This window comes from Chaetura pelagica, unplaced genomic scaffold, assembly GCF_000747805.2.
Source record: "Chaetura pelagica isolate M959 unplaced genomic scaffold, ChaPel_1.0 scaffold70, whole genome shotgun sequence".
Taxonomy (NCBI): Eukaryota; Metazoa; Chordata; class Aves; order Apodiformes; family Apodidae; genus Chaetura; species Chaetura pelagica.
The window spans coordinates 2563935-2591286 of NW_009952265.1; the positions used below are offsets into that span (position 1 = coordinate 2563935).

Here is a 27352-nt window from a genome sequence, read left to right on the forward strand (position 1 = left end):
CCCTACAAGCCCTTGCTTTTTTCTTACACAGATAAGAGCACAATAGAAGAATAATAGAAGGAAGTAGTAATAGGCTGCCTTGCTGAGTAGGTTATTGTTTATTCCTGAACTCTGGAGTATAAGCATTCAATGAATAAAATGCAGCAAAAGAACCTTCTGGCATTTATAAGACAATCCATCACTGAGCCAGTTCTCTTCAAAAGGAAGACCTTGGCAGGATGCAAACTATGCAGAAGAGCACAATAGAAGAATAATAGAAGGAAGTAGTAATAGGCTGCCTTGCTGAGTAGGTTATTGTTTATTCCTGAACTCTGGAGTATAAGCATTCAATGAATAAAATGCAGCAAAAGAACCTTCTGGCATTTATAAGACAATCCATCACTGAGCCAGTTCTCTTCAAAAGGAAGACCTTGGCAGGATGCAAACTATGCAGATTCTCTCTTATAGGCCCAAAGGACTATAGATATTACATGATACTGGGTGAAAGCTGCTACCACAGAATTTGATAAGCTATCATTTGCTTCCATTGCAGCTTGCAGAGGTGTCTGAGCATTAGATGATCCCACTGCAATCAAAGATTTCCACTTACTGCTATACTTGGGAGAAAACTGATGCAGAACAACTCACAGTGGAATGCCTTATTTCACTAAGAGGTGAAACTTTTTGGTCATTTCTCCTTTTAAAATATGTTAATTTTTCCTTGATACACACAAACAACAAAATTGCTTGGAGTCAAGTGGTAATAAAAGCAATCAAATTCCTAAAGAAATTTCAAAATCATCTTCCAACAGTTTCTGCAGCTGGTATAAATGAAGCTAAATTGTGTCAGGATACTAAGGTTGTTCAATCATGCCTTTATGGGTACTGGAAATCTCTTGGGCAAAATAATACATAAAGTTTCAAACAATCTACAGCATTTTTGCAAAAAATTTTGTATTGTAATCTCCATTGTTTCATAAGTACTAAGTTCTTGGTGAATATCCGAAAAAATTTTTTTACTGTAAGAGTGACAGAGCACTGGAACAGACTGCCCAGGGAGGTTGTGGAGTCTCCCTCACTGGAGACATTCAAAACCCACCTGGATGAGTTCCTGTGTGATGTACTCTAGGTGACCCTGCTCTGGCAGGGGGGTTGGACTAGATGATCTCTCGAGGTCCCTTCCAGCCCCTAAGATTCTATGATTCTATGATTCTATGATACTGGAAGGCTGCTATAAGGTCTCCCTGGAGTGTCCTCTGCTCCAGGCTGAACAACTCCAACTCTATCAGCCGGTCTTCGTAGTAGAGGTGCTCCAGCCCTGTGATCATATTGCGGCCTTCCTCTGGACTTGTTCCAACAACTCCACATCTTTCTTATGTTGGGGGCACCAGAACTGGACACAATATTCCAGGCAGGGTTACACAAAGAAAAGTAACAGGGAAAAATCACCTCCCCTGACCTGCTGGCCATGCTTCTTTTGATGCAGCCCAGGATACGGTTTACTTTCTGAGCTGCCATTGAGCACACAATGCCAGTTTACATTGAGCTTCTCATCAACCAACACCTCCAAGTACTTCTCCTTAGAACTGTTCTCAATACATTCTCTGTGCAGCTGGAATTTGTGCTTGGGATTGCCCCAACCTAGGTGCAGTACCTTGCACTTCAACCTTGTTGAACTTCATGAGGTTGGCATGGGCCCACCTCTCAAGCCTGTTCAGGTCCCTCTGGATGGCATCCCTTCCCTCCAGCATGTCAACCGCATCACACAGCCTGATGTTGTCAGCAAACTTGCTGAGGGTGCACTCAATCCCATTGTCCATGTCACCAACAAAGATGCTAAACAGCACCAGTCCCAGTACTGACTCCTGAGGAATGCCACTTGTCACTGGTCTCCACTTGGACAATGAACCGTTGACTGAAACCCTCTGAGTGAGACCATCCTGACAATTCCTTATCCACTGAGTGGTCCATCCATCAAGTCCACATCTCTCCAATTTAGAGTCAAGGATGTCGTGTGGGACAGTGTCAAATGCTTTGCACAAGTCCAGGTAGATGTCAGTTGCTCTTCCCTTATCCACCAATTGCAGGACTGCCACAATTTGTCAAATACAATGGATAGTGGCTTAGCAACTTCACCCATCAGTTCCCTCAGCACTTGTGGATGCATCTCATCAGGGCCCATGGACTTGTGCACCTTCAGGTTTCTTAGATGGTCTTGAACCTGATCCTCTCCTACTGTGGGTAGTTCTGCCATCTCCCAGTCCCTTCCTTTGCCTTCTGTGACTTCAGTGGTGTGCCCTGAGCACTTGCTGGTGAAGACTGAGGCAAAAAAGTCATTGAGTACCTCAGCCTTCTCCATATTCCATGTAACAAGGTCTCCTGTTTATTTTTGGAGAGTAGTCATATGTTCCCTAGCCTTCCATTTATCACCAACATATCTACAGAAGTTTTTCTTGTTGTTCTTGATGTCCTTGGCCAGATTTGAATCTATTAGGGCTTTACCTTTCCTAACCTGGTTGCTGGCTGCTCAGACAATTTCTTTGTGTTCCTCCCAGGCTGCCTGTTATTGCTTCCATCCTCTGTTGGCTTCCCTTTTATGTCTGAGTTTATCCAGGAGCTCCTTATTTATCCATGAAGGCCTCCTGGCATTTCTGCCTGAGTCACTCTTTGTTAGGCTGCATCACTCCTAAGCTTGGCAGAGGTGATCCTTGAATACTAACCACCCTTCTTGGGCTCCTTTTCTCTCCAGGGCTTTATCCCATGGTGCACTACCAAGCAAGTCCCTGTAGAGGCCAAGGCCTGCTCTCCTCAAGTCCAGAGTAGTGAGCTTACTGTATGCCCTCCTCACTGCTCTAAGCATCCTGAACTACACTTTCTCATGGTTACTGCTGCCAAGGCTGCCCTTGAGCTTCACAGTCCCCGCCAGCACCTCATTACTGGTGAGAATAAGGTTCAGTATAGCACCTCTCCTCATTGGCTTCTCTGTCAGTTGAAGAAGGAAGTTACCATCCAGGCATTCCAGGAACCTCCTGGTTCTCTTATGCCCTGCTTTGTTGTCCCTCCAATAGATATTGGGCTCACTAAAGTCCTCCATGAGGACCATGGCTTGTGAACATGATGCTGCTCCTACGTGTCTGTAGAGGGCCTCACGTACCTGGTGTTCCTGACTTGGTGGCCTGTAGCAGACCCCCACTGTAATGTCCCCTGTCCCTGCCCTCCCTTTAATCCTGACCCATAAGCTCTCAGTCAATTTCTAATCCATTCCCAGGTGGAGCTCCATGCACTCCAGCTGGTCATTGACATAGACAGCTCCTTGTCTCCCCTGCCTGTCCTTCCTAAAGAGTCTGTGTCCTTCCAACACTCCAGTCATAGGAATCATCCCATCATGTCTCTCTGGTTCCAGTGTCTTAGTATATACAGAAACACTTTGCAGTCCCATGATTTTCAACACACTGGTTCTATTTGTAACTGGTTTTCTGTGACTCTGTTTTCAAACAGACACATCTAACTCCAAAGAAAGAAACACTTCCACCAAGCATATCAGCCATACAGGTACTCTTGACAGTTAATCTTGAATAAATGATGGCTTCATTAATAAGTGCTCTGGCAAGGAATATATTTGTATCATATGCTTTGTTGCAAAATCAAGATCTGTGGCAGAACCAAAAGCTGCAGCACTGAGGGAGCGGTCGTCAACAAGTGAACCTCTTACAGTGTCTGCTTCAAGAGGAATGAATGATTTATAAATTCTAACTGCTTAGTATGAGACAAATAAAATCTTAGTGCCCTTTTTACTAAAAGGTTTTATTACAATTTAAGCTCTAAACCTCAAATTATTTCTATTGTGCGAATCTTAGCAGACATTTCTCACCATAAGTAATTCGATATACGTATTTCAGAAAACATTTTTCAAATTTATTTTTTAATCGCTTTCATTTACCTTATTTGAAATTTATATTAAACCTTCAAAACCTTCATAACTATCAAGAATACTACATTATTTTAAACATCACAACTAACATGCAGATATTATTATTGTTCATTATACTTCCATAAATGGCCATTGCATGTCTGCCTCTCCTCCTGTTTCCCTTGAAAAATAATTGGGAGAATATATACATGCTTTTTTTGGAGTAATTTTAAAAAAGGATAAGCAGGGAGACTCAGTAAAAATAGAAATATTTAAGGAGTACAGATGTAGGTACAGCAGATCCTAGTGAAAGTAAGGGCATTGCCATTGTTACTGATGTGCTCGAATCAGGCAGAAAGTGGTGGTTAGGCATACGAAATGGCTGCTCCTTCACAGGAACAGAACCCTTCTTGCTAAAGCATGAGCTGTATCTAGAGTTGTGGAATCACGGAAAGCCCTCTGGACTGGGAAGTATTTGTTCATTATTTTAAAGATGTAAGAAGACACACATGGTAACCTTTATCACAATCCAGGGTTATTTATATACTTTTAAAAAGGTTGTGTAAGAAATAATGAGTCTTTTCAACTATATCACCCGCTTTATATACTATTATTGTAACATATGGTCTGTTACATGAAAATATTTATATAAGTAATTTTTGCTTTTAATTGCAAAATTTACCTTTTTGGATATGTTAAAATCACACTACAGTCATCTGCCCACTGCAATTTGGAATAAAGGCATCGGCTTAATAATTAAAAATACCACACCGTCTCTTTCAAAGGGTTGTATCATCTCCCACACATTCTACTTTGAAGATTATGATTCATGCAGTATAAGCTATTTCTGCACTACTACTTTCCCTTGTAGAGGCAATTGCCACTTTAGTGCTGGAGAGTGATGAAGAGCCTACACAGGCAGCAGAGACATTCAGATAGTATTTTCAGTAAGAAAGAGTAGGTGGCATTAGTGGATGAAGGACAACATGAAATAAATTTTATCTGTGAGCAAGAACTGGGCAATGCCCTCCAGAAATTTAGGATCAATGTTCTGTTAATAATGTTTATAACACTGTAGTGATCCTGACCAGGAGATCATTGTACACCAAGAAGACAGTTATCCACAGAGCAGTTTCCCAGCAGTTCACATAGCAGGCTGTGCTGTACCCCAGGTCCAGCATAGCCTTCAGGCCTGTGTCATGCTGCACAAACCCCCCAGCTGAAGGAGAGACCCAGCCCCCTCATTGTACCAGAGGAGTCTGTGGGCAACTCCCAGTCAGTACTTGCGATGACACCACTAGTGTGGCCTTTCCTCTCTCTATCACTTCTGATCCTATAGAAGGAGAAGCCCTTGGTTTTTTCTTGCAATTACTAAGCAAGTCTTTTCTGTCCTGTGATCAAAGTAGTTTTTCTTCTCCTAAGAGTTATAAAATTGTGGTTAAAGTCAGGTCTACCAGGAATCCAAAAATTATATAGAAGCAACATTCCAAGAGCTTTTACACCTGTACCCATGAATCTTAGCACATTATGTGACACATTGTCCAACTAGATTTTTTGGTTTTGGAGGTGTAACCATCTGCACTGGTCAACTCTAAAAAATGAAGCCAATTTCCAAGTGACTGTAGCGATTCTTTCCTAAGTGTCACAGATCATTTAGTATACCATTAAGTCTCTAGATGCTGTTCCAGCTTTCACTTTTGTCTAACTCCAAAAGTAGAGATATTTTTAGTAGGAAACTATATTTTTGTCTGTCACCCAAATTTCAAAATATCTCCAAAACAACATCATAAGAACACTGCCTACAGCAAATAAATGTAATTGAGATGAGTAGTATAAAGCTTTCTAAAAAAACCCACCAAAAAAACCCAACCCAAAATGTACAGACAAAACCATTTTTTTTGGTCAGACAGCTACTCTTCTATCTTACTCTTTGGATTTTGGGAAATTTGAGTTTCATATATCCTAGCTTTGAACCTTTAGGAAAAACCCCAATAATAATCACAATACAGAATAGACTTCGCCCCTTTAGGCTTTTATTATAATTATGTTTTTGTAGGGAGATACAAAATTTATCACTGACTTGTAGAAAATTTTCATCAGTAATCTCTGATTTTTGATAGATTTCAGTGTCTGACTGTGGTGTGGTAAGAAAATGTTGAATTCTTTTGCAAACCTGTACTTCTAATGTCATCTTCAGGTCCCTGCAAAATACCTAAGATTGTAAGTCAGTTTTTCGTATTTTAAATTTACCCCTCCCAGAAGGGACAGCAGAAAGATTGTTTATATCGTAGTTTCTCTTTTAAACTGATTTTATTCTTTTTCTTTGAGATTTGCATTGGTAAGCTATTACCCACCTTGTGTGTAAAGCAAACTCACTACTTGGATATTACGTGTCAGTGAGCTTGATGCATTGCATTTTATTCCTGACTTCAAAACCTACAAATTTAAGTGACTTATGTGAAATATATCAAGTGTGCAGTCAGAGAAAAAGTTGTGCCCAATTAGTTAATTTTAAAGAATTAGGTTGGGTTTATTGATAATAGAATAGATTCTTAATTAAGATCACAAAAAGGGATAAAAGTTGAAAACAGTTTATCACACATTCATTCCATGTTTCAAACATACCCAAAATACATAAGGGTAGTCAGAAAGAATACTTCCTTTAGTTTTCATTCCCTAATATTCAGCCAACCTCAAAAGGCAGTGTAAGTTCTCAAACTTATCCACTGTTTTTTTCATTGATAGAGATAAAGCAGAGTGAACTTAAACACCTTTTCAACAACTAGTTTGAAATTAGATATTTGTTCCACCAAAGAGGAAAATTCTTATTTTTCTCTTTTACTTTTCAGTTTGAATATTACCAGATTGCCATGGGTTTAGATGAAGTGCAACATATTAGATGAGTTTTTGCTGTTTTCAAGATTGTCTCTGCTAAAATACTGTTGGTCCAAATACAGGATTGTATTTTTTTAAAATTTAAGGTACTAAAATTTTCACCAAAATATTGAACACACACGCACACAAATGTTATATTAAAATCTCTGTGTTACCTCATATCAAATATTTAAATATAAAAATACATTGTAAAAGTGCTTAGGTACAGAAATACATGACGTGTACCTCAGTTGTTTTACTTAAAGCAAAATGGCAAATATAGGGAACCATGCCATTATGATTAAAGCTTCATACCTGTATATTAACTATTTGCAGAACAGTCAGAATGTGTGTCATAAGTGCTTTCCATAGTTAGGTCTGCAGAAAAGACTTAATCAAAGACAAACTCATAATTTGCTGGGCCTCTCAGAAGTCAACCCAAAGAGGATATAATGCATGTGAAGGCTTCCATTACATTTAAAGCATAATTACTTCACAAATACTCATTTTTAATTTTTTTTAAGACAACCATCCTTTTGATTTTCTAACCTACAGAAGCATCCACAGTTCTGCACAATATTTAGAGGCATTTGGAGCTTTTGAATGTAAAGCAGTTTTTTACACTTCCTTTATTTTAAACTTCCCTTCTAAATAGCTTGAGGATAATTCTCCTGTCTTTTACAGCCTCAAGATACTCTGTAAAATACAGTGTTAGCTTCAGTGCCCCAAATGACACTCAGCTTTATTTTTACACACTGCCTTTTTCATTCCCTAGAAATTTTAATTACAATATAGAATACATCCCTTGCTCCAAATACATAAAGAATGGTTATTTTCTGTTTAATCAAAGAAGGACAAGATTTTTAAAACACCCTGATGTTAAGAAGATATCCTCAAATACATAGCTTCATTTTCAAGCATGAAAAATGTTAGATAATTCTCACTCTTAAAAAAACATATTCAACTACTAAGACCCCTTCACTGGTGAGAATGCAGAAGAAGACTGGGCAGTATACATTCCCATAGAGGACCAGCCTATTTGTTAATAGAGAGATTTATGTCATGATGCTACTGAAGCAACACAGTGAAACTGTTACAGTATTTTTAAATACAGGCTATTTTGGTAGAGTGTAACAACAGTAACAAAGCAGACAACAAATAATAATAGAAAATAGAAATGTCAGTCTGTGCAGAAATAGTGAAAGCAAATATATTTGTTACCTTTGCAGCCATAACATTCCATCTAATCTTGTTAGAATTATGAGGCGGCTGAAATTGAATGCAAATGTTTCTGACAGAACAATTCTAGAAATACTTGGGTATTTTTTGTAAGGTACCAGTAAAAGAAGTAAAACTCTGCAGTCACCCTACCTTTACTGGACTGTGATATTCAGTGGCACTTTTCTCCCTTCTACATTTCTATGAGTCAATGTGACAATTAAGTCACATAATTTCTAAAGTCCTACTGTAACTGAAAGGTACAGAAACAGTATTACAGTAAGTAAAATCAAAATGCTATTTTATCACATCATATTCAGAAAAAAAAGTTATCAAAGCACATGGATAATAAAAATAAGAAACATCAATAATCTTAAGTTAGTGCTTAACTTGAAAAGACTTATTTTCTTGCCTAGATAGGTGAATACTAGGAAACAGTTCCATAGGGAGTTTGAAGACATTCCAGAAGAGCAAATACTGTGACTTTAACTACACAAACTACATTAGATGTATTTTAGTATCAAAACATTCTTCTTAGCAAACTACTAAATATCGCATCCAAATATGTAATACTACTGCTGTCCAATCAAATACATGGTCAGCATTGTCTCCACACACCATGGCAAAAAAAAATGTTTTTTGTTACAACTATAGGTTTCTCAGATAATTTGTCCATATTGACCCCATTTCATTAGGAATCTGATACCTGCTTCAAAGATGGACCCATGTCATACAGGCAACACCTACACCTTGCACTCACGTCTGTTTTCTCTCTTGTGGCATCACTTCTTTGTAGTCTTACATAAAGTCATAAGATTGCCAAGAAGACCAAGAGCATCCTGCCTTGCATCACAAATACTGCTGTCAGCAGGAGTAGGGAAGAAATCTCCCCCCTCTACCCAGCACTGGCAAGGCTGCACTTTGAACACTGTGTTCAGTTTTGGGATCCTCACTCCCAAGACAGACATTGAAGTGCTGGAGCAAGTCCAGAGAAGGGGAACAAAACTGCTGATGGGTATAAGCACAAGTCTTACGGGGAGCAGCTGCAGGAACCGATTGTTCAGGGGGGGTTGTTGAACTGTGTGGGTTGTTTAGCCTAAAGAAAAGGAGGTGAAGGGGAGACCTTATCGCCCTCTACAGCTACCTGAAAGGAGGGTGCAGTGAGGCGGGGTCAGTCTCTTCTTTCAAGTAACAAGGGATAGAACAAGAGAAAATGGCCTCAAGTTGTGTCAGGAGAGGTTAAGGTTCAACATCAGGAAAAAATCCTCCACTTAAAGGGTTGTCAAGCACTGGAACAGGCTACGCAGGAAAGTGGTGGAGTCACCATCCCTGGAGGTATTTGAAAGATGTGTCAATGTGGTGCTTAGGGACATGGCTTAATGGTGGATTTGGCAGTGTTAGCTTTACAGTTGGAGCTGATAATCTGAAGGGTCTTTTCCAAACTGAATGATTCTGTGATTCTATGACTGACTATGGAGCAGGGAGAAAATATTAGAACATACATGTATGGGGTGGGGAGGGGGGAGGGTGCTCAAAAAAATTTTACTGATGGGGGGGCATGATCAAAATGTTTGGAGACCAATTATCTAAAACACTTTTTTTTTTTTTTTTTTTTTTTTTAAATAGTCAGCCAGCATGGCTGGGCACTCCATAAGTGATTAGTTCAGATAACAGCATCTCATTGGTAAGGATGGCACTGTATTCCATCACTATAAGTGATGGAAGCTGGGGACGTGCGTGCCAAAGCCTGGTACTTCAAAACAGCAGGGCACTTTTGAGAGTTCTTTGCTTACCAGACTTTGGTTCACATTGCAAAGTAGTCTTTAAGCAGATGAACTGTAATCCTTCCAGACAAAACTTATTTGGAAGATGGACTTCAGAAGAATGCCATCTGCTCCAGCTGTTAACAGGTGCACAGTTCACAGAATCATACTAGAAGTAGTTTGAAATAAAACATATCAAAGAACATAACATGTGCATGCCGGATCTCCACCACCAAATGCTTTACTGCATAGGTAGGTGCATTGTATTGGTTTGCATGACATTGTAACACAGTCATGGCTTGAGATTAATGTCTAGTTCTTGACACTAGGGATGTCATGGCTTGGGCTAAGGAAGGCATTTTTAACTTCATCTTCACACACTTTGCTCTGATTTTGCTTGGTTAGAAGACATCCATTTGTGGAAGGCTTTAGGACATCAGTTAAGTCAACATTCCAACTCTGTGCACTGTCAGAGATGAGATGAGAGTCATAATCAACAAAACACAGAATTCTCTTAAAACTTGCCATCTTACACCTGTACTCAGACACATCTCATCAGCATGAAATCTCATATAGATGAATGTAGTGCATCTGATAAAAAGCAACATCTGAATAAAAAAATGTCTCTAGCTACATGGTTCATAATGCTGTATTTCACCATTCCCTTATGATATTTCCTTGAAGGAAGTTTTTGGTCGCTTTTCTGTTAAAAACGTTCCACATTTCCTATTCCATTTTAGACATTGAACCTTACATACAACAGGGAAACTAACAGGATTAGAGTGCCACAAAATTTTTTAATTATCAAACATGTTGAATTAGTTGTAATCACACATTGAAGTACTAAGCATCACTCTATTAATACAATTTACAAATCTGCAAATCACAGGGAAGCATGTGTAGTTTTTGGTGCCTTCTGCTGTGTTTTTCCAACTGGGCCACTAAAATACAAAATTAAAAAACCTGTAGATAGAAGACATTATGAAAGCAAAACAAACTACACTATTTTAGCAGAATTATCTGCAGTTTACCAGTTATAAATATTTTTCAGAAAAATACAATCTATTGAACTGGTTTCTGATGGAGAGATAACTTCTGTGTTATAACCAGATAAGGTTTCAGCCTCAGCAGCTGAAGTGAATGCTTTCTGTTGTCAGGAACTCCTTTTTTCCTTTTCCTTACAATCAGTAGACTATCAACTCATGAAAGACATGTAGGCAAAGCTTAAGTGCCTGCTTTCAGGCACTCTTATAATTTACATAAATTAAGCCTGAGAGTTAATTTAAAAAGTGCAATAGACATAAGGAAGAATGTTGCTGAAATGCAACCAAATATGCCACTTGTGGATGCTTATGTCTCAGTCTCTCTATCTGTTCCTCATATGGAAGTGCTTCTACAAATTAGATAATTTTCATAATCTTGACTCTAAATCTTTTCCAGCACTACTATGTAATTCTTGTGATTAGGGGATCAGCCTTTCACACACCATTGTATATGGTGGGGCTCCAGAGGCTCATCCATAACAGAAAAGGTTACAGGTACTGGTCTCAGTTCCTTTTCTAATGATTCTTCAGTGTTTTTTTTTCTTCTTTTCCTTTTTTTCTTTTTTCCTCTTCAGTTGCTCCTGAACACTGAGTGAACACTAATGTTCTTTGCAGTTAGACTTCATTTCTCTACAAACAATAATTTTCAAAAGTCACCAAGACAAGACACCACCTGCAAATTGCTGTAGAACCTGAAAAGTTTGTTGGTTTTTTTTAAAAAGCAAACTTACCTCCTTTTTTTTCATATATATATATATATATATGACCACTATTCATCTATTTTGACAATCAATAAAAGAAAGAACTTTCAGAAATCTATTTATCGAAAGATCATACTGTGAGTCTGCCTCAAAATCAGTCAAGCCACCAAACAATTATAACATTATCAATTATGATATGAAAAAATCAGTATTTCCTTCATAAATGTCTAAAAAGTGTCACCAGAATGCATTCATATATATAAATAAATAAATCCTAATGTAACAGGTCACATGAAAAATGATCACAGCTTTTATATAAACTTGATTTACTTATATACTTGCCAAAAGCTAATTGCTGCTTAATGAAGCTGAGCTATGCTTTCTCATTTCATTCATGCTAAATGAGATCCCATTTAAGAACTGACTTTTCCAGGGAGATCGGAAGGTACTGAAAACATTGCCCAGTATACTGGGTCAGCTGAAAAGTTTAAGAATTGTGTTAGAGCAAATTACATGATGCTCCGAGACCTAACTAGGTTTCAGAAGATGACTGGTACAGAGATATGTATTTAGCAAAAATGAGAAATGAAAGAAAGCCAGAAGGAATTCAGAAAAAATTGGTTACTATGGCCACAGAGAGAAGATGATATATATTTTACGCTGGAAAACAAGAGATTTAATATCTGTTGTGTGTTTCTACTGTATTAATGAAGAAAGATTTAATAAGACAAACAGGACTGTGGTAATGAAAAATCTGATACATTTTATTCTCACCTCTTAAGGGTAACAGCACCGAGAATGCTTAAATGCTGGGCAACCAGAAAGGCTTGAAAGATGAACAATACAGTGACTGGTTTATCTTGTAAATTAACTTTCAGTTCTTTTTCTTTTTCCATCCTGTAGATACTTCTCTCTTTGCAGGAGAACTACAGAACTATTTTGTTTACTTTGGAAATTAAATAATAATATTACTGAATTATTTTATGTCACTGGCATGGCCCTTCCACTTAAATGGCTGCACTATCTTTCTGCCCTTCCTCTCTCCCATTCCTTTTGTCACAGTTTGACTCAGGTCCGACAACAATGCTCTCGATCCCCCCTCCCCCCAACCCAGGTAGGGAAGGAGAGAGAGAAAAAGAGAGAGACTTGGCTGGATTGAAAACTAAACTACACAACTTTAATTAAAACACTAATGAATCATACAAGAAAATATATACAATTATATACAGATATATATTCAGGTATGGGCAAAAGCCTCTCGCCTCCCCCCACCCCAGCAACTCCCACAGCACTTCCCTGAACTGGGAAGAGTCCCGAGGAATCCCGGAGCTGCTGCTGGAGAAAGCAGAGAGTTATGGGGGTCACGAGAGATGACAGAGATGAACAGAGTCCTGCCCGGACACCGGCCATGGACAGAAGAGAAGGGCAGAAGAAGAAGGAAGGAAGTTGTCTTCTGTGATCTCTGACCTTCCTTTTAGCTTATGTAGATATATGGAATGGAATATCTTTGGCCAATTTTGCTGTCTAACTCAGCTTCCTACGGGGGGGTCACAGATCTCCCCATAGTGTCTGAGCCAACAGAGTGCAGGTGTGGCCTTGAAGCCTCAGTAGTTAGAAAAACATTCCACTGTCTTATCAGACTAGCAGAACACGCTGTTGCTAGCTACAAGAAAGCTTACTGAAGGAAAAAAAAAAAAATCAGTAAAAAGAAAAATTGGCTTTATCCTGGCTCAAACCAGGACACCTTTCTCCATGCTGCAATGTTCTTTGATCTGCAAAATAGAGGCGAAACTTCTTTTGGATGTTCATATGACCAAATTTCACAATAAAATATAAAATGTATTGGTTTAAATCCTTCTCACATTAGAACAGGAATTAATAACAATGCTTCAGCATCTTCTATATTCAAAGCAACTTGTAAGAGGCAAGTGCCCCACCTGATGCAGTGGTTTCCTTTGTCATTTCTGGAGCCATGCATCCTCAAAGGCCACAAACCCTATGAAACATAAGACTGAAGACAGCAGGAAAACAAGCGATGATTCCTATTTTCATGCTCAAAGTCAGTGACTACAGCTTTTCATTTGCAGCATCTAGGCTTTCAATATCCTTCCCAGGAAAGCAGAGGAGTGTGTTTGTGATATACTCAGTAGTCCTAACAGCGATCAGTGTTTGTGTTAGTGATCACTAACAGATGTAAAGAAATTTCAGCCACCCTCATTTAATTGCTAGTGTGTCTTCCAAATCAGAAAAAGTCAATTGGGCTCTTCAGTACCAGCTGCCAAAAGAGTGGGTGCTCAGCCCCGATTGCTTGGTTTTTATCATGCACATCTCTCAAAAAATACAGAAGCAGCAAGGCAAAGAGGAAAAATGCAGTATGTCTGCAATACTGGTAATGGCAGCAACTGCCAAGATGTAAAAGAAATCCCAACTAATGATAGGGGGCATCTGCAAGGGCAGCATCGAATCCTATTGTCCAGTAATAATGGAACAGTAGTGCATACACTTTGACTATCTCTCATTTTACATTCTTTTTGTACACTTTTTTTTTTACTTTTTTTTTTTTTTTGGTTGAGAGGTAACAGAAACAGATGAAAAGCCCTGTCAGTGAGTATTCCCTAAGGATTTTCTATTAAAAAATCTGAGACAGCTACAGCATGGAGAACAGTCATGTTCTTCAAGCAAAATGAGTCTCAAAGCTATCAGCACAGAAACAACCTAAAAGTAAAAACTGATACCCACAACAACTACTGGCTTTATAGGTCGGAAAAAAATGCCTCAATAGAAGAAGCATTCTTATGAAACACTCATATGTTGCCGGTGAGAGTGTGCCTGGACAGTGGTTCAGGCTTGTACAGCCAAGCTTGGCACAAGAAAGCAATGAAGTTTCTAAGCCAGAAGCCAGTGTAATACTGAATGTGTTTTCCAGAAAAAGGGGAAAAATTATTTTCAGAAGAAACAAAGCCAACTTAAAACAACAAAGGAGTAAGGAGAAAAAAACTGACATAAGACAACTGATGATGAAATCACAGCCAACTAGATGCAATATCATATGATACAATATAAATAACTAGCTGTTGACAAGACCTAAAAGAAGGTAGCACAGATGCATGGAATGGAGGGAGAAAGAGCTAAGAGCACATTACCAATGATGCAAGGGTGTCCTGGTTTGAGTCAAACTGTGACAAAAGGGTGTAAATCTCTAGCGTAAGTGACTATTTATGTACTTACAGCATGAACACATACACATAGATGTACAATTTTTTTGTTTTATATAAGGTTTTTCATTATTTTGTCACATCATCTTATACACAAACCTTCCCTTCTCTCCAGCAGGGAAACAACAGAAGTCTGGAAGACCACACAAGGATGAATAAAACAAGTGAAAACTCTTTAAGTTCTTCCATCTAAATAATGTAAATTACATTATTTTATTATTCATATGTAGTTTGAATAATGATAATAATTATCAGTGATTGACTATGGTAATGCAGGATTTAAAAGCAAACTCTGTAAGAATTCTTTGTAAACATTAGGTGAACTCTAATTACAGGGAAATACAATGAGACGTAAAATTGTTCTAACATAACATATCCCATTTTTCAGTTGTCCTAGTGGGATTCATGACCATAAGAAAATGTCCTTTATGGAATCCCGAGAACCAAGTAGGAGATCCAAACCTGGAAGTTTTTCAAGGTTTTCCTACACTAAACTGAGATCTCAGAATAGTGCCTGTTTTTGTTACTGGTTAAAACAAGTGCAAAAATCCTTTCAGAAACCTTATTCTCTTGGCTGCACAAGCACAATGAAATTGTCTGCTGGAAGGTCAGACTCTGATTGCATCTCAAGAGAGTTAAAAGACAAGCCCTCAGTTTTAGCCAACACATAGTCCAGCATGATTTGTAATCTAATAATGGAAGAACACATGACCACCACACATTGCCTTTAAATCTTGTTTGACTCTTACCTGTAAGCCTTGGAGTCTATGGAGATAATACTTGTTAATACTCATTAGACAATTAATTAATAATATCCTTTTATGTCATGCTACTCAGCAAGAGCTCTTGTGCCATGAATTAGTAATTCTGATCTGAGAGGTACAAGAAGGATAGCAGTGGCAGAAGAACTGAAAACCAGGGTTGTCCTTCTTGCAAGCTCAATAGTAAAGCTTCTCAGTGCTCTACATTTCTCAGTAATTAAATTGGTGGGAGCACATACTTAAAACAGCTTAAGTCTCTTAAAAAAACTCTTATTCTGAAGGGTCACTGGAGGGAAATGTAGAGGGGTTTTTTGGTGCTGGATCTAAATAGCTAGACAAAGCAATAATCTCAGCATTATCACCAAACTGTCATGCCTCCCATCAAACATTTTGGGAAAACATTTTGTAGGAACCTTTGGCAAATACTTATACACTAAGCAGATGAACATAAACACAATCATGAAATAAACCAGATTCATGACTTAAACTCCTTATATGAAACTGGGATGACAGCACATCTCCTTCCTTATGTAATGCATTGTTCATTCCGTAGAAGATGCAAGAAATACTTAAATGCCTTGTGGTCTAGTATCAAGATAGGCAGCCAGTTTTGTGAAGACTGAGTATTTTGAACCATAACTCTGTTCTTAGACACTGTCCACCACAGTAGTAATGAATACCTTTCATTCTTTTTTTTTCATACAAGACTATAATTTGACACTTGTGGACAAGCTGCTACGTATTTTTTCCATTAATGGATAAATATGCAAATGCTTTGAAGGATCATGGCTAGTGCCTCTTGGCTGCACACAGAGGTTGCATGAGTTTTGTCAGCTGCTTTTGTCATGCTTTACTGGCATAAAGAACAAACCTGACGATCTCTGAGAAACTCTCTGAATAGACTGATTTTATTTGTAATCATTTCAAAGATGCATGTTTTTGATGACAGAGAGTCCAGCTTTGCCCTGAAGTGCTGCTCATCAATCCTGAAATATATTTACTTTGCTCATAAAATTTTCTTACATGTCATTGTGGAAAAGTTAAAATCTCACTAACTGCGAAGTCACCTGGAGCAACTGATCTCTACGAAGTCACAATATTCCCCATTTCCCTTCTGCCTACTTCCTTCTCTCGTTTAAAATTTTCTACCTTGGATCTTTATCCCTGGAGTCTGTTGCCTCACAGACTGAAGACAATCTGAAAGTGTTATTAATGAAAAGGTGTCCTGGTTTGAGCCAGGATTAAGCCAATTTTTCTTTTTACTGATTATTTTTAAAAGATTTTTAATATATTAAATTATAATTTTAATTTAAACATATTAATATTTATTAATATTTAATATATTAAACTATTTAAAGGGAACACATATTTCTAAAAAAATAAATAAATGAAAAAGAAGGGGAAAAAAGCTATTTACAACCAGTCCTAGGAAAATTTTTTAACCATGTTTCTTAAAATTAACTACCAGAGGAGGTAATAATTTAACTTTGTCCTCTACGTTGGAGTATCTGTCTCATACCAGAAGTATTACAAGAATGAAATATAATAGCAATGTGCACATTTTTATGAATTGAACACCTGTTGCCTAATTATTTTCTCATCTTAAGATTATGAGATAGATGCATATGCCTACATGAAAAGCACATGGGAAAGCACTCAAAAAACCTGAAACAATTAAACCCCTTTCTGATATTGAATTACAAATTATAGCAAATTATATATTTTTTTAGGAATCTGCTAATGAGTGGTCTTCTCGTTCATTGAGTCTTCCTCTAGAATCCTTCACAACATCATGTATTTCCTTTGTAAGGATTGAATGTTGTGATCAAAAAGAGCATCCCTCATGGTATTACAAACCACATTATATTGCAGCTGAAATCTAAGACAGCTATATCACAAAAACATTCCCTCATTGGTAGTAGTCATAAACCACTCCTTACTCTTGAGGCAAACTTCACATCGTAAATGAAACTGCATTTTGTCATGAATATCACTAACTAGATGTAAAGAAATGTTTAGTTTTGCTGCTATTATTTTCCTCTCAAACACAATTGCATTAATTTCCCACCAAAAATGCTAAATGTTGGGCAGTTAGGGTACATTTCTGCCATAAATACTCCTATTTCATATGCCTATAAGCACACCAGACACTACTTAATTTTGGTAAGCAGGATAAACAACCTTGATTACACCCGCCACTGGCCATATATACTCAAAGAAATAGGCACACACAAACAGGGAATATTCTAAATACAAAAGCCCTATATGATCCCACAGTACATATATACGCATAGTAAAATCACACTCACATGCAAGGTTAAATATATTCTAAACACTCCATAATGGAAACATTATAAACACATTTAAAAATTTGCTGAGTAATGTAATGTGGACAAATAAAATCTCATATATATGTATAACAGAGTTTATTTTTTAAATTACGAATGCTTTTAGAAACACGCACTTCATTAATCTTCTAAAGTCACTTTTTGACCAACAGGTGTATGAAGGCTTACAGAGTTTTTCTCTTGGATAAACTCAGAGATAAAGTCTCTGCTTACAATGGTGTTATCTTAAGATAACACTAATTACATTAATGTTAATAATATTAATTACACTAATTACATTAAGCTAATGTTACATAATTACATACATTAATTACATAGGATAACATTAATTATGTTAATTAACAAAATCAATACATCTGTTTTCCTCATAGAGTATTTTGAGCTGTAAAAGGTTAATCTACCACCTTTCCTAGAATATATGGAAACAGTGTCAAAAAGACTTCTTATTTATTCATCATAGTAATTATTGCTCTCTACCTGATAAAGTACCCTCCTTTGCCATTTAAACAAGCAGTTTCCTTTGTAAGCACTGTCAGAAGAAATGTATATTCTAACTCCAGTGAATACAAATCAGCAACCTGCCAAGTTAAATAATACATTTAAAATGGGGCTATTCTTCTTGTGTATTTCAAATTAAATCACTTAATAATCCATGTTTAAATAGGGAAGGGATAGTTGTGAGGCAAATTAACTCTGAATTACTGTGCATTGAAGAAGATTCTGTCCTCTCTAGAAGAAACATTCCAATAATCTCATTTACTTTCTCTTTCAAATCGTCCTCTCCTTTTTCTATTCAAATCTGCTTGGAGAACTTTTCAGAAGTTAAGGCTTTCTCTGTATTTACAACAAGATACAAAGGAATCCTTTCCCATAGAGATTTGTCCGTTCTACTTACTGCTAGTGTGTCTCAGCATCTTCCAGTAGTGCCTTATTTCATATGAATAACACTTATTGTATTACAGCTTGAGAAGTTCAATCATTTATGGTGTCATAGGTGGGCTGACTTCAGTCACAACTAGAAAGCCCATTACCTGAACAAGACAGCTACCAGAAACAAGTAAAGGAATTGATTTCTTCCAAACACTTTAAATAGCTCTGACTTTGAACACCACCCTCCCTCCACACTTAAATGCTAGCACCAGTGAGAGTGAATAGAGACCAGTGAATAACCGACCCTTTGCTGCTTCCTAGGATCCCAAGCTTTTAAACACCAGCTGAGTAAGCTGAAAAACCAGAACAGGCCTCCTTAGCAGGTGGAGGGTAAACACATTCCTGTGACTACTGATCTTGACTAACACATTAAGTTCCTAATCAGAAAATTACTTTTCTTTCCCAACATCCTATCTTTGTTCACTGAACTCAGCTTTCACAATGAAGCCAGAAATACCAGCTTTCTTTCCTCTGTCTTCAACATTAGCAAAATGTCAGTGGGTTTGGATTTCTTGTAGTCAAGGAAAAAGACCATGGTTTAGGGTTTTTGTAACTTTTTTTTTATACTTCTTTGAAAATATTACATAACACTAATAAGTTTTTAAAACCTTCCTTCCTCTCTTTCTTCCTCCTCTTGATAATTACAGCCAGAGGAGTCCATGAATTTCAGGGGAGAGAAATAGATTTTTACCATAATGCAATGATAACTTGGATGAAGATACAGGCATCCACTGCATTTGCTTACAGTGGGTTTGATACTAATTGAGGAGGAATAAATCCTCACTACTTTGCACTCTGTGAAGTCATGTCTAGATCAGATTATTATGCGACTACTTCCTTCTACTGAATTTAAACCACTCTTGACTTTTTATGCACAGCTGAAAATGAGTAGATGAAACAGCACAGTGGGTTAAGTAATCGCAGTGAGCAAGCAATATGTCAGACTGATTGGCTACCAATCAAATAAAGAACCAGCTACACAAACTACACTACTAGTTCTAGGCCAAATTTCCACCTAGTACCCATCTTTTACACCACTGAAGAACAAAATTGACACAAATTGCTGAAGTACTTTCCATGAGTGGACTTGGCTAAAGTGAGTTTTGTAATGCATGTTGCATGGGAAGTACACTTCAGTACTTTTTGCTGCCACTCCCCAAAATCAAAGAGCTTTTAATGGTTTTGAGTACTGATTACTTCACACTATCCCTAAAGACAGATAATATGGACAAAAATGGATGTGCTTTTGATCTCAAAAGCAAAAGGATTGTTTTAATATTGAAAATATAACTCGATGTTCACTGTAGTCCTGCATCTGCCTTCAGGTAACCAAACAGCTTTTGTTATCAAACAAACCCTACTGAAGTCAATGTAGGCTGAAGGTAAACTGTACTTGTAAAAATAACAAAAAATCTATTTTAGGTACCTAAATGTGGGTCTAATAATTTTATTTTAGACAATATTTCCCCCCCATGGGAAAGCATGAAATAACATGTATTTTTGATGTAACCTTTTTGTAACTCTCCAAGCAATGAAATTCAGTGTTGAAAGGCAGTAATACTGTACCTTGATTTCTTCTATTTCATCTGGCACTATCTTGTATGCAGATATAGTCCCACCCAACCTGAAATCAGGAGAAGAAAAATATTCTCTGAAATTAGAAGAAAAATGTTCTCAAAATCAGTAACACAAAGCACAGCATATTAATAGTGTCATGACTTGTTCAAAAACCACAAAGATCACTCCTACCAATTTAGAGGTAAAAATTACCAAGCTCCAAACCAACAAAAAAACCCCAAACCTTTCCCTTTTTTATATCTTCAAAAAAAAGTCTTCAAGTGATTAACATAAACATTCTAAACAAGGTGTCCTTCACTATCCTGAAAGATAAGAATTAGGTCAACAAGTATAATTACCATCACCAGGATGTTATTCTTTACTACTGCCCATCAGTCATCATACTGTATGATTTTTTGTTTGTTGCTTAAGTGGTATGGAAGAGTTTCAGTATTTGAAGCCTTATATGCTTTGTGCTCAGAATTTCACTGAGGTGCTATACAGCCTTAAACGTACCCTAATGCAAGTCTACAAATTGAATTTTTTTAATTAGATGTGCATGTACAGACCTCACAAACCATACAGACTCTATGGCTTCCATGTTTCAAAAGCCTCTGCAGTTCATTATTGGTAATAAAAAGCAGTGATGTGCCATAGTTGGCACTGTAGTAAAAAAATAGGGGGCTTTGTTCCACATTGAACTTACTGAACTTGTCTACATCCTGCAAAAGTCTATAGTAAAGAATAGTTCACATATTGAAGATGCATGAATAACATGTACTATAAACAGTGGTAAACATTATATTTTTCCTAAAGACATAAAGACATGGCTTCTTTTATTTCATTAAGCTGTATCATTGATAGTGACAATTCAGACCTAAAAATACAACTGCACTAATGACCTCCCTGCTGGCTTCACACAGCAACTCTAGTCATCTTCTGGGTCCTACAAAAATGGAAATCACATAAGAAACTATTTATTGTAAAGCAGTAGACAGCCATCAAATGTGTATTTGTATTATCTCCCTATTATTGGAATTTTTCCTTCCAATTGTCAGCATTTCTACACATATATATTTCCTTCTATTCAATCTTGAAGTTACTAGACACGTTGTTTACTCAACCTAAAAACGAGAGAAGATAGTAACACAGCAAATAGGTTAAGATTTTCCTCAGAATTCCTGCCTTTCCCTATCTCTACAAGTAAGTCACACTCATATGAATGGTCTGAAGGTTTTAGACAGCCGACCAAGTCTGCATAGGAAAAGTCAAATCTAAAGACCATCACTGCTCCAAGTAGTATCAACTGTGATTTCCAAGGTAGCAACTGGGTCCAAACATGACAGCGTTCAAATTCGTCAAGAACATTTAGAGTGTAGCAATTGCTCTATACTATTTCCTCTACAACTTCCAGTGCTGCTGATCATTAATGGAGTTGAAAGCTGGAGAGAACTGAAGCTTTTTTTTGCAAGTACAAACATAAGCTTCTGATCTTCAGTATACCTGAACCTTGTTCAAATGGTGTTTCCATGGATAGCTACAAGAAATTGATTTTTAAATAATGACGAAGGATTGCTTTGTCATACTATAACAAGGAATGGCTCAGATAAATGCATGTTACTATATATTATCAGTTCTATTGCTACTGGAATGAGGTCCACAAAAAAAACATTTTTTAATGTAATTTTTTCAGATTCATTCCTGTCCTCACTCTGGGGTACCAAAAAAATAACTTCATTGCCTTAGTCTCTGCTGCCATCACTCCACCAGCAGGAAACTCCCCCTGGCACATTTCTTCATTGGCCACCCTTGGCACAACTAGTAAGCACTTTCTTGTTATACATAAGAAAAAAATATTAAAAATCAAAATAATTGGCTCGGTAAACTCATCTGGCATAATTTTCTGCAAATACGTCTGCAAAATTCTGTGTCAGGAGTTTAACATAATGTCAGTCTGCCAAGTTGCAGTCCAAATGGTACCACAACTCAAAGTAAAATGTCAGTTACCACAATTCCACATTTTTGAAAGAGAAATACATATTACAAGTGATGGTACTGTTTAAATAAACAAACTCTCACCTATAGTGCTAGCTCACCATATGTATCGTAATACATTTTCAATCCTATACTGACATCTTTAGCTTGAAAATCCAGACCATATACATATACACTAACAAATTTGAAACTGAAAGAGAACCAGAGACACACAAATATACAATTCTATAAATGGCTTAGACCTGAAATGAAGTTTTTAAGAAACTCTACACTTTCTTCATTTCAGAACATTAGATTTCACTCCATCTTATAACTACTGGAAAAGAGACTCACCACAACAGATTGCCAGTTAAATGTGATACTGTAGAGGACATATTAAAGACCTTTGTCTTTGTCTATAAAGTTTTGTTGCGAGTTTCACAGAAGCTTAAAAGCATCACACACACTGGGAGGATTCAGTTAACACTGCCTGAACTCTTCTACTGGTCATAAGTTTGATGTGTGAGGGACAGAAGTTTGCTTTTACTATATAATAATAACGTATCTATGAAAAGAAAGGATTTAAGCTGTTTGACAGCCTGTGAGTAGTGAATAACAAGACATATATACAATTTAAGATCAATCTGCTTTTTTCCTGTCAGAACATCTGAATTATCTTCAATGTCATGCACAAAGTATTATGTCAGGTAATTCACTCGCCAAACAAACTTAAGAGGCAGAATCAGTTGTGAAACATGCTGCATACTCTTGACTCAACAATCATTAAACAGTTCTTTCCACCCCCATGGTATACACTCTGAAAAGAAATTAAAAAATGCTTAGTTTGATGTTACCAAATCGCTATTACAAATCTCCCAGAGTCAGATAAGTCCACGGTGGAAGGGACTGCACAATGTCACACACACAGGCACACTACTGAGAAAAAGCAGAAACATTGTGATGAATGTTAAGAAAGGACAACAAAATAAAAGCAAACTGGAAATCAATGCATTAATTGGTATTTCCAACTTAAGTAGAACTTTATATTTGAGTATTTATCTGAAATGCATTGAAGTGCCACTATCAATTCGTGACCTGACTTGAAATTTGCTCGTTATATTGCAAAACCTTGATTTGATCGCTGACACATGAAAGAATAATTACACACAGGAGATTTCAGCTACAAGATGATACATATTCTGTGACACAGGACTTGGACATGGCTTACATTTTTTCATTTTCTTGGGAGAAACCTCTCTCTGCAGGTTGGTTTTTTTAGAACATTTTACACAAACCTTTTTAGATCAGTCTTTCAAGAAGCAATAAACTGCGATCAGAAAAGGAAAACACCAGCTAGCAGAAGTACACATTAACTGCTGTGGTTCTGTACAATAGAAGAAAATGCAGTAAAGAACATGTTAGTAGGGCCAGAATTCGGTTCACCATGGACCAAATTTTTGTGCAGATTCACTCTACATCTTTCACACAATTTAGCTGTATTATAGATTTTATTATATTTTTCTCTGAACAACACAACACTCAGGATCCTACAATATAAATGGCACTTTATCTCAGAACAAATACACTATAAACTAAGAGCAAAGGTAAACATACAATCAGCTGCTTCCAGTAGAGACAGTCAGAAACTTAATATATTGAGATTTAATGTGCAGTCTTTCTATCTGAAATGGCAATATTTTGACACTAGAGCAAGCCACATTATTTAATAGTGAAATGATTAGTTAGCTTTCATTTTTCACATGTATTTATAACATAAAATCTCTAAAAGGTGCCACAATTTATATTCAAATTTTGACAGACATCAGTCTCATCAGGTCTGTATCATACCCTGTATGTAACAGAGACACCCTAGTTCTCTAATCCCTTTGCAGAAGTGAAATAAAATTATTCCTAGGTGTACAAATTAGAGCTGATACAATAAAAGCAAACAACCACAACTCATATTCAGCTAAAATGGTGATGGTTTTTGAGAAGAGAATCAGGAAAGATAGGATAGAAATTCCCTAAAAATAATTAGAAAATAATAAATCTCATATAAGTATTTGCAAAGGAGTTTTTAAAGAATATAAACTCTGTGTCTTTTTTAGGAAAAAAGTGAATCTCAGGTTGACATATAATGCATAGACTGGCTTTGCAGAAAGTTCACAAAAAGTATTCAGCAGAGTGTTGAAAACAAGGTTTCTATAGCAACCCATGAAATTAGCAAAATAGAGGAAATATACTGAAGTGAGGCCAATACAGTTGTATTGGAACAGATGGAAGCTTTACTATTTCACAAATTAAAGCAGAGTATTACTGAAGAGGAAAAACTTGAACTTCATCCAAGCCGAGGAAAGTTAAAAACCAGGAGGGACTATGCTCAAATGGAGGCAAGAAAAAATGAACCACAGAACAAATGGGAAGAGAACTTCAGAAGACAAAACTTAAAGAAATATTAATTGCAACTCTGTTAATGATAAACTATCCATTTAATAAGTTATCCTTTTATGACCCGTTTGTGTTATGTTTCAATATTCTATGTAAAACAGAAACTGAGTTTCTCATTTTTAAAACATTTATTATGGGTATAAGTTTAAAATAGTTACACTATTTTTTCAATATAGTTTCATGTTGGACTTCTGCCCCATTTTCCCCTGTGCCCCTGTATGTGCTGATGGACTCACAGGTTTATTATTTCCTGGCTAGATCATGTGCAAGACACTTGTGCACTTGGGTTGAATCAACACTGGTTGGTTTTGTATGAATTCTGACCAAAGATATGAACATGGGCTTCATAAACTGTCCCACATTCAGTGACTGCCGTAAGAAGCTACGCTGTTGATTCACCCCTTAGCTTAACACATGAGTCACATCAAATGCAATGGAGCCAATTTTCTAAAAATAGCTTGTAGCCAGCTTGGCTGCTGTCATCTCCCAATGCTCTCCAATGCCACTTTAACTAACATTAATCTATTTTCAGATAGATCACTCTGTCTAAATGATATCAAGTTGTAACTAAAACTCCCAGTGAAACTCTGCCTCGTCTTTAAATGAAAGCAAAACTCAAAAACCTCTGCTCAATTATTATTTTTTTTTCCATCTCATATATTTTATCTACTATCAGGATGGTACATTCTGACTTATTCATAAACCAAGGAGAATATTCCAAAGAGATCACATTTGTGAGCAGATCAAATGACTGGGAGCCAGACCGGATATTTCTAAATTTAAAGTCATGTTCATTTTATCACAGGTTCCTGAATAAATGTTACAATTCTACTCCTGCCAGAGCAAACTGGCCAAAACAGTATTTTTAGCCTACACAACTGGGCTACCTTAATGTTGACCCATGGGACATTAGCAAATCATCTTGCCTTGGATCCTTATATACAGTTAAAACTTCACAGAGTATTGTGAAAAGTGGTAGCAGAATTGCATTTCAAAGTAACTTTTTTCTCCACTACCTGTAAGAGCATACATTCAAAGCAGACCCAAAGCTACTTTAATTGATACTAGTTTCTACTGACCTTTGAGAAATTGCTGAAGCACCCTGAAGGGAGGTAGTAAGAAGGCATGCTATTTTGGGCTCACCTCCTACACAACAGAACACTGGCAGCTAGAGCAAGCTGGGCTGCAGCTCCTGTCACTGGCTGCATGCCCGTGATGAATGGTGCAAAACAGCTTGCAAAGTGCTTTGTGAAGACAGTTTTACTTACTCCAAGGTGTAGAATTCTCTGATGAAGATCCAAGCCTACGTTTTTTGTTTTGTTTCTTTTTTTTTTTTTTTTAATTGATCCTATAATTAGATGCTTTAAAACTTACTCCCTCACCAATCTTAGGCTAACTTCAACACGCTGTACTTAAAAATCTCAGAGAAAGGAAGTAATTGCAGATTTTTTTACTTTATTGTAGGAAAAGCAAGAAAAATTCCAAGCTCAATTTTTTAGGCACCTTCGGTAGGAAAATACAGTCCCCTCAACAAACTGTTCTTGAGAAAAAAGGCAACAAGGATATTTGTCCTCAATATACATCAGAAACCAGGGACAAGTTCATATGTATGTCATTTGGCAATCTCATGACCAGAACCCACTTTCTCCCTTTAGTAGAGATTGTTATGACATGAAGTATATGAACTTAAAAGACACCTGTACGAAAAACCAGATCAGTTCAGGGCTTAGTGTGCATGGGGCACATCTCTATCTGACAGCCGGGGGTACTCTTGCTACTAGCCAAAAGACAGATCTATAGACTGCCTCCTCTTGAAAATGTTTATCAGTGTGCTTATTGCCTAATAAAAGCACAAAGCAGGGATGGCAATGGTCCCCATAAATTTTGGGCTTGCAAGCCCCGGCCCCCAAAAGAAACAAAATGAATGAAGGGGATGCTACAAATACATGGACTTTTCAGTGGTGCAATGTTGTTATTTTTTAACTCTTAGCATGAAGAGATTCATCTTCTTGGGAAAAGCAGGAAGAACGCTGAACTTCCCTGAGAAGTGAAAACTATTTAAGTTTTGATTTTCACTAAACACATTAATTAAAGTTTGTTCAAAAAGTACTATCATTAATACCTGCATGCTTCAAAGCAAGGGTATGAAGCATGCAGCTTCAAGCTCTTTGAATAGAATGAAATACAAACTATATGGGTATTTGTAAATTCAATTTTTTAAAGGACTTTAGTATTTAACTGTGTCAGATAATATAGCACACAGAACAGTCCAACCAAATATTTCATGGTTTCTAACAGCCTAGTTCCAGCAGTTGATAACAAGAGAGAGACGCTGCACCTGAAATGGGCTGAGAATAAAATACAGAAGACTAATTCTGCAGTCAGAATTTTCATTACAGGTTAAAAAATTTATTTTTCATTAAATCTGACTTTTAAAGTCTTCCCAAACATCAGCATACTCTGTAAACAGTCTTGCCATGTGGAACAACTGCAAAAAGCCCACTTCTGTGCAGGAAACATCCACGTTTATAGTGCAGAGGAATGATTATATTATGCTCCATCTGATTGGTAATCTAACTATGGAAATCATACATTAAATCAAACAGACAGAAATGTCAGCTAGATTTAAAT

General features: G+C 37.0%; 1 protein-coding gene across 1 annotated transcript in view; it reads right to left on the bottom strand.

Moving 5' to 3' along the window:
* The window catches only part of GPHN (gephyrin), a 185631-nt gene that overhangs the window by 142617 nt on the left and 15662 nt on the right, over positions 1–27352 (bottom strand). Inside the window, exon 3 of the mRNA XM_010007733.1 lies at positions 20309–20366. Within this exon, the coding sequence (XP_010006035.1) occupies positions 20309–20366 (58 nt within the window). The remainder of the gene's footprint in view (positions 1–20308; positions 20367–27352) is intronic.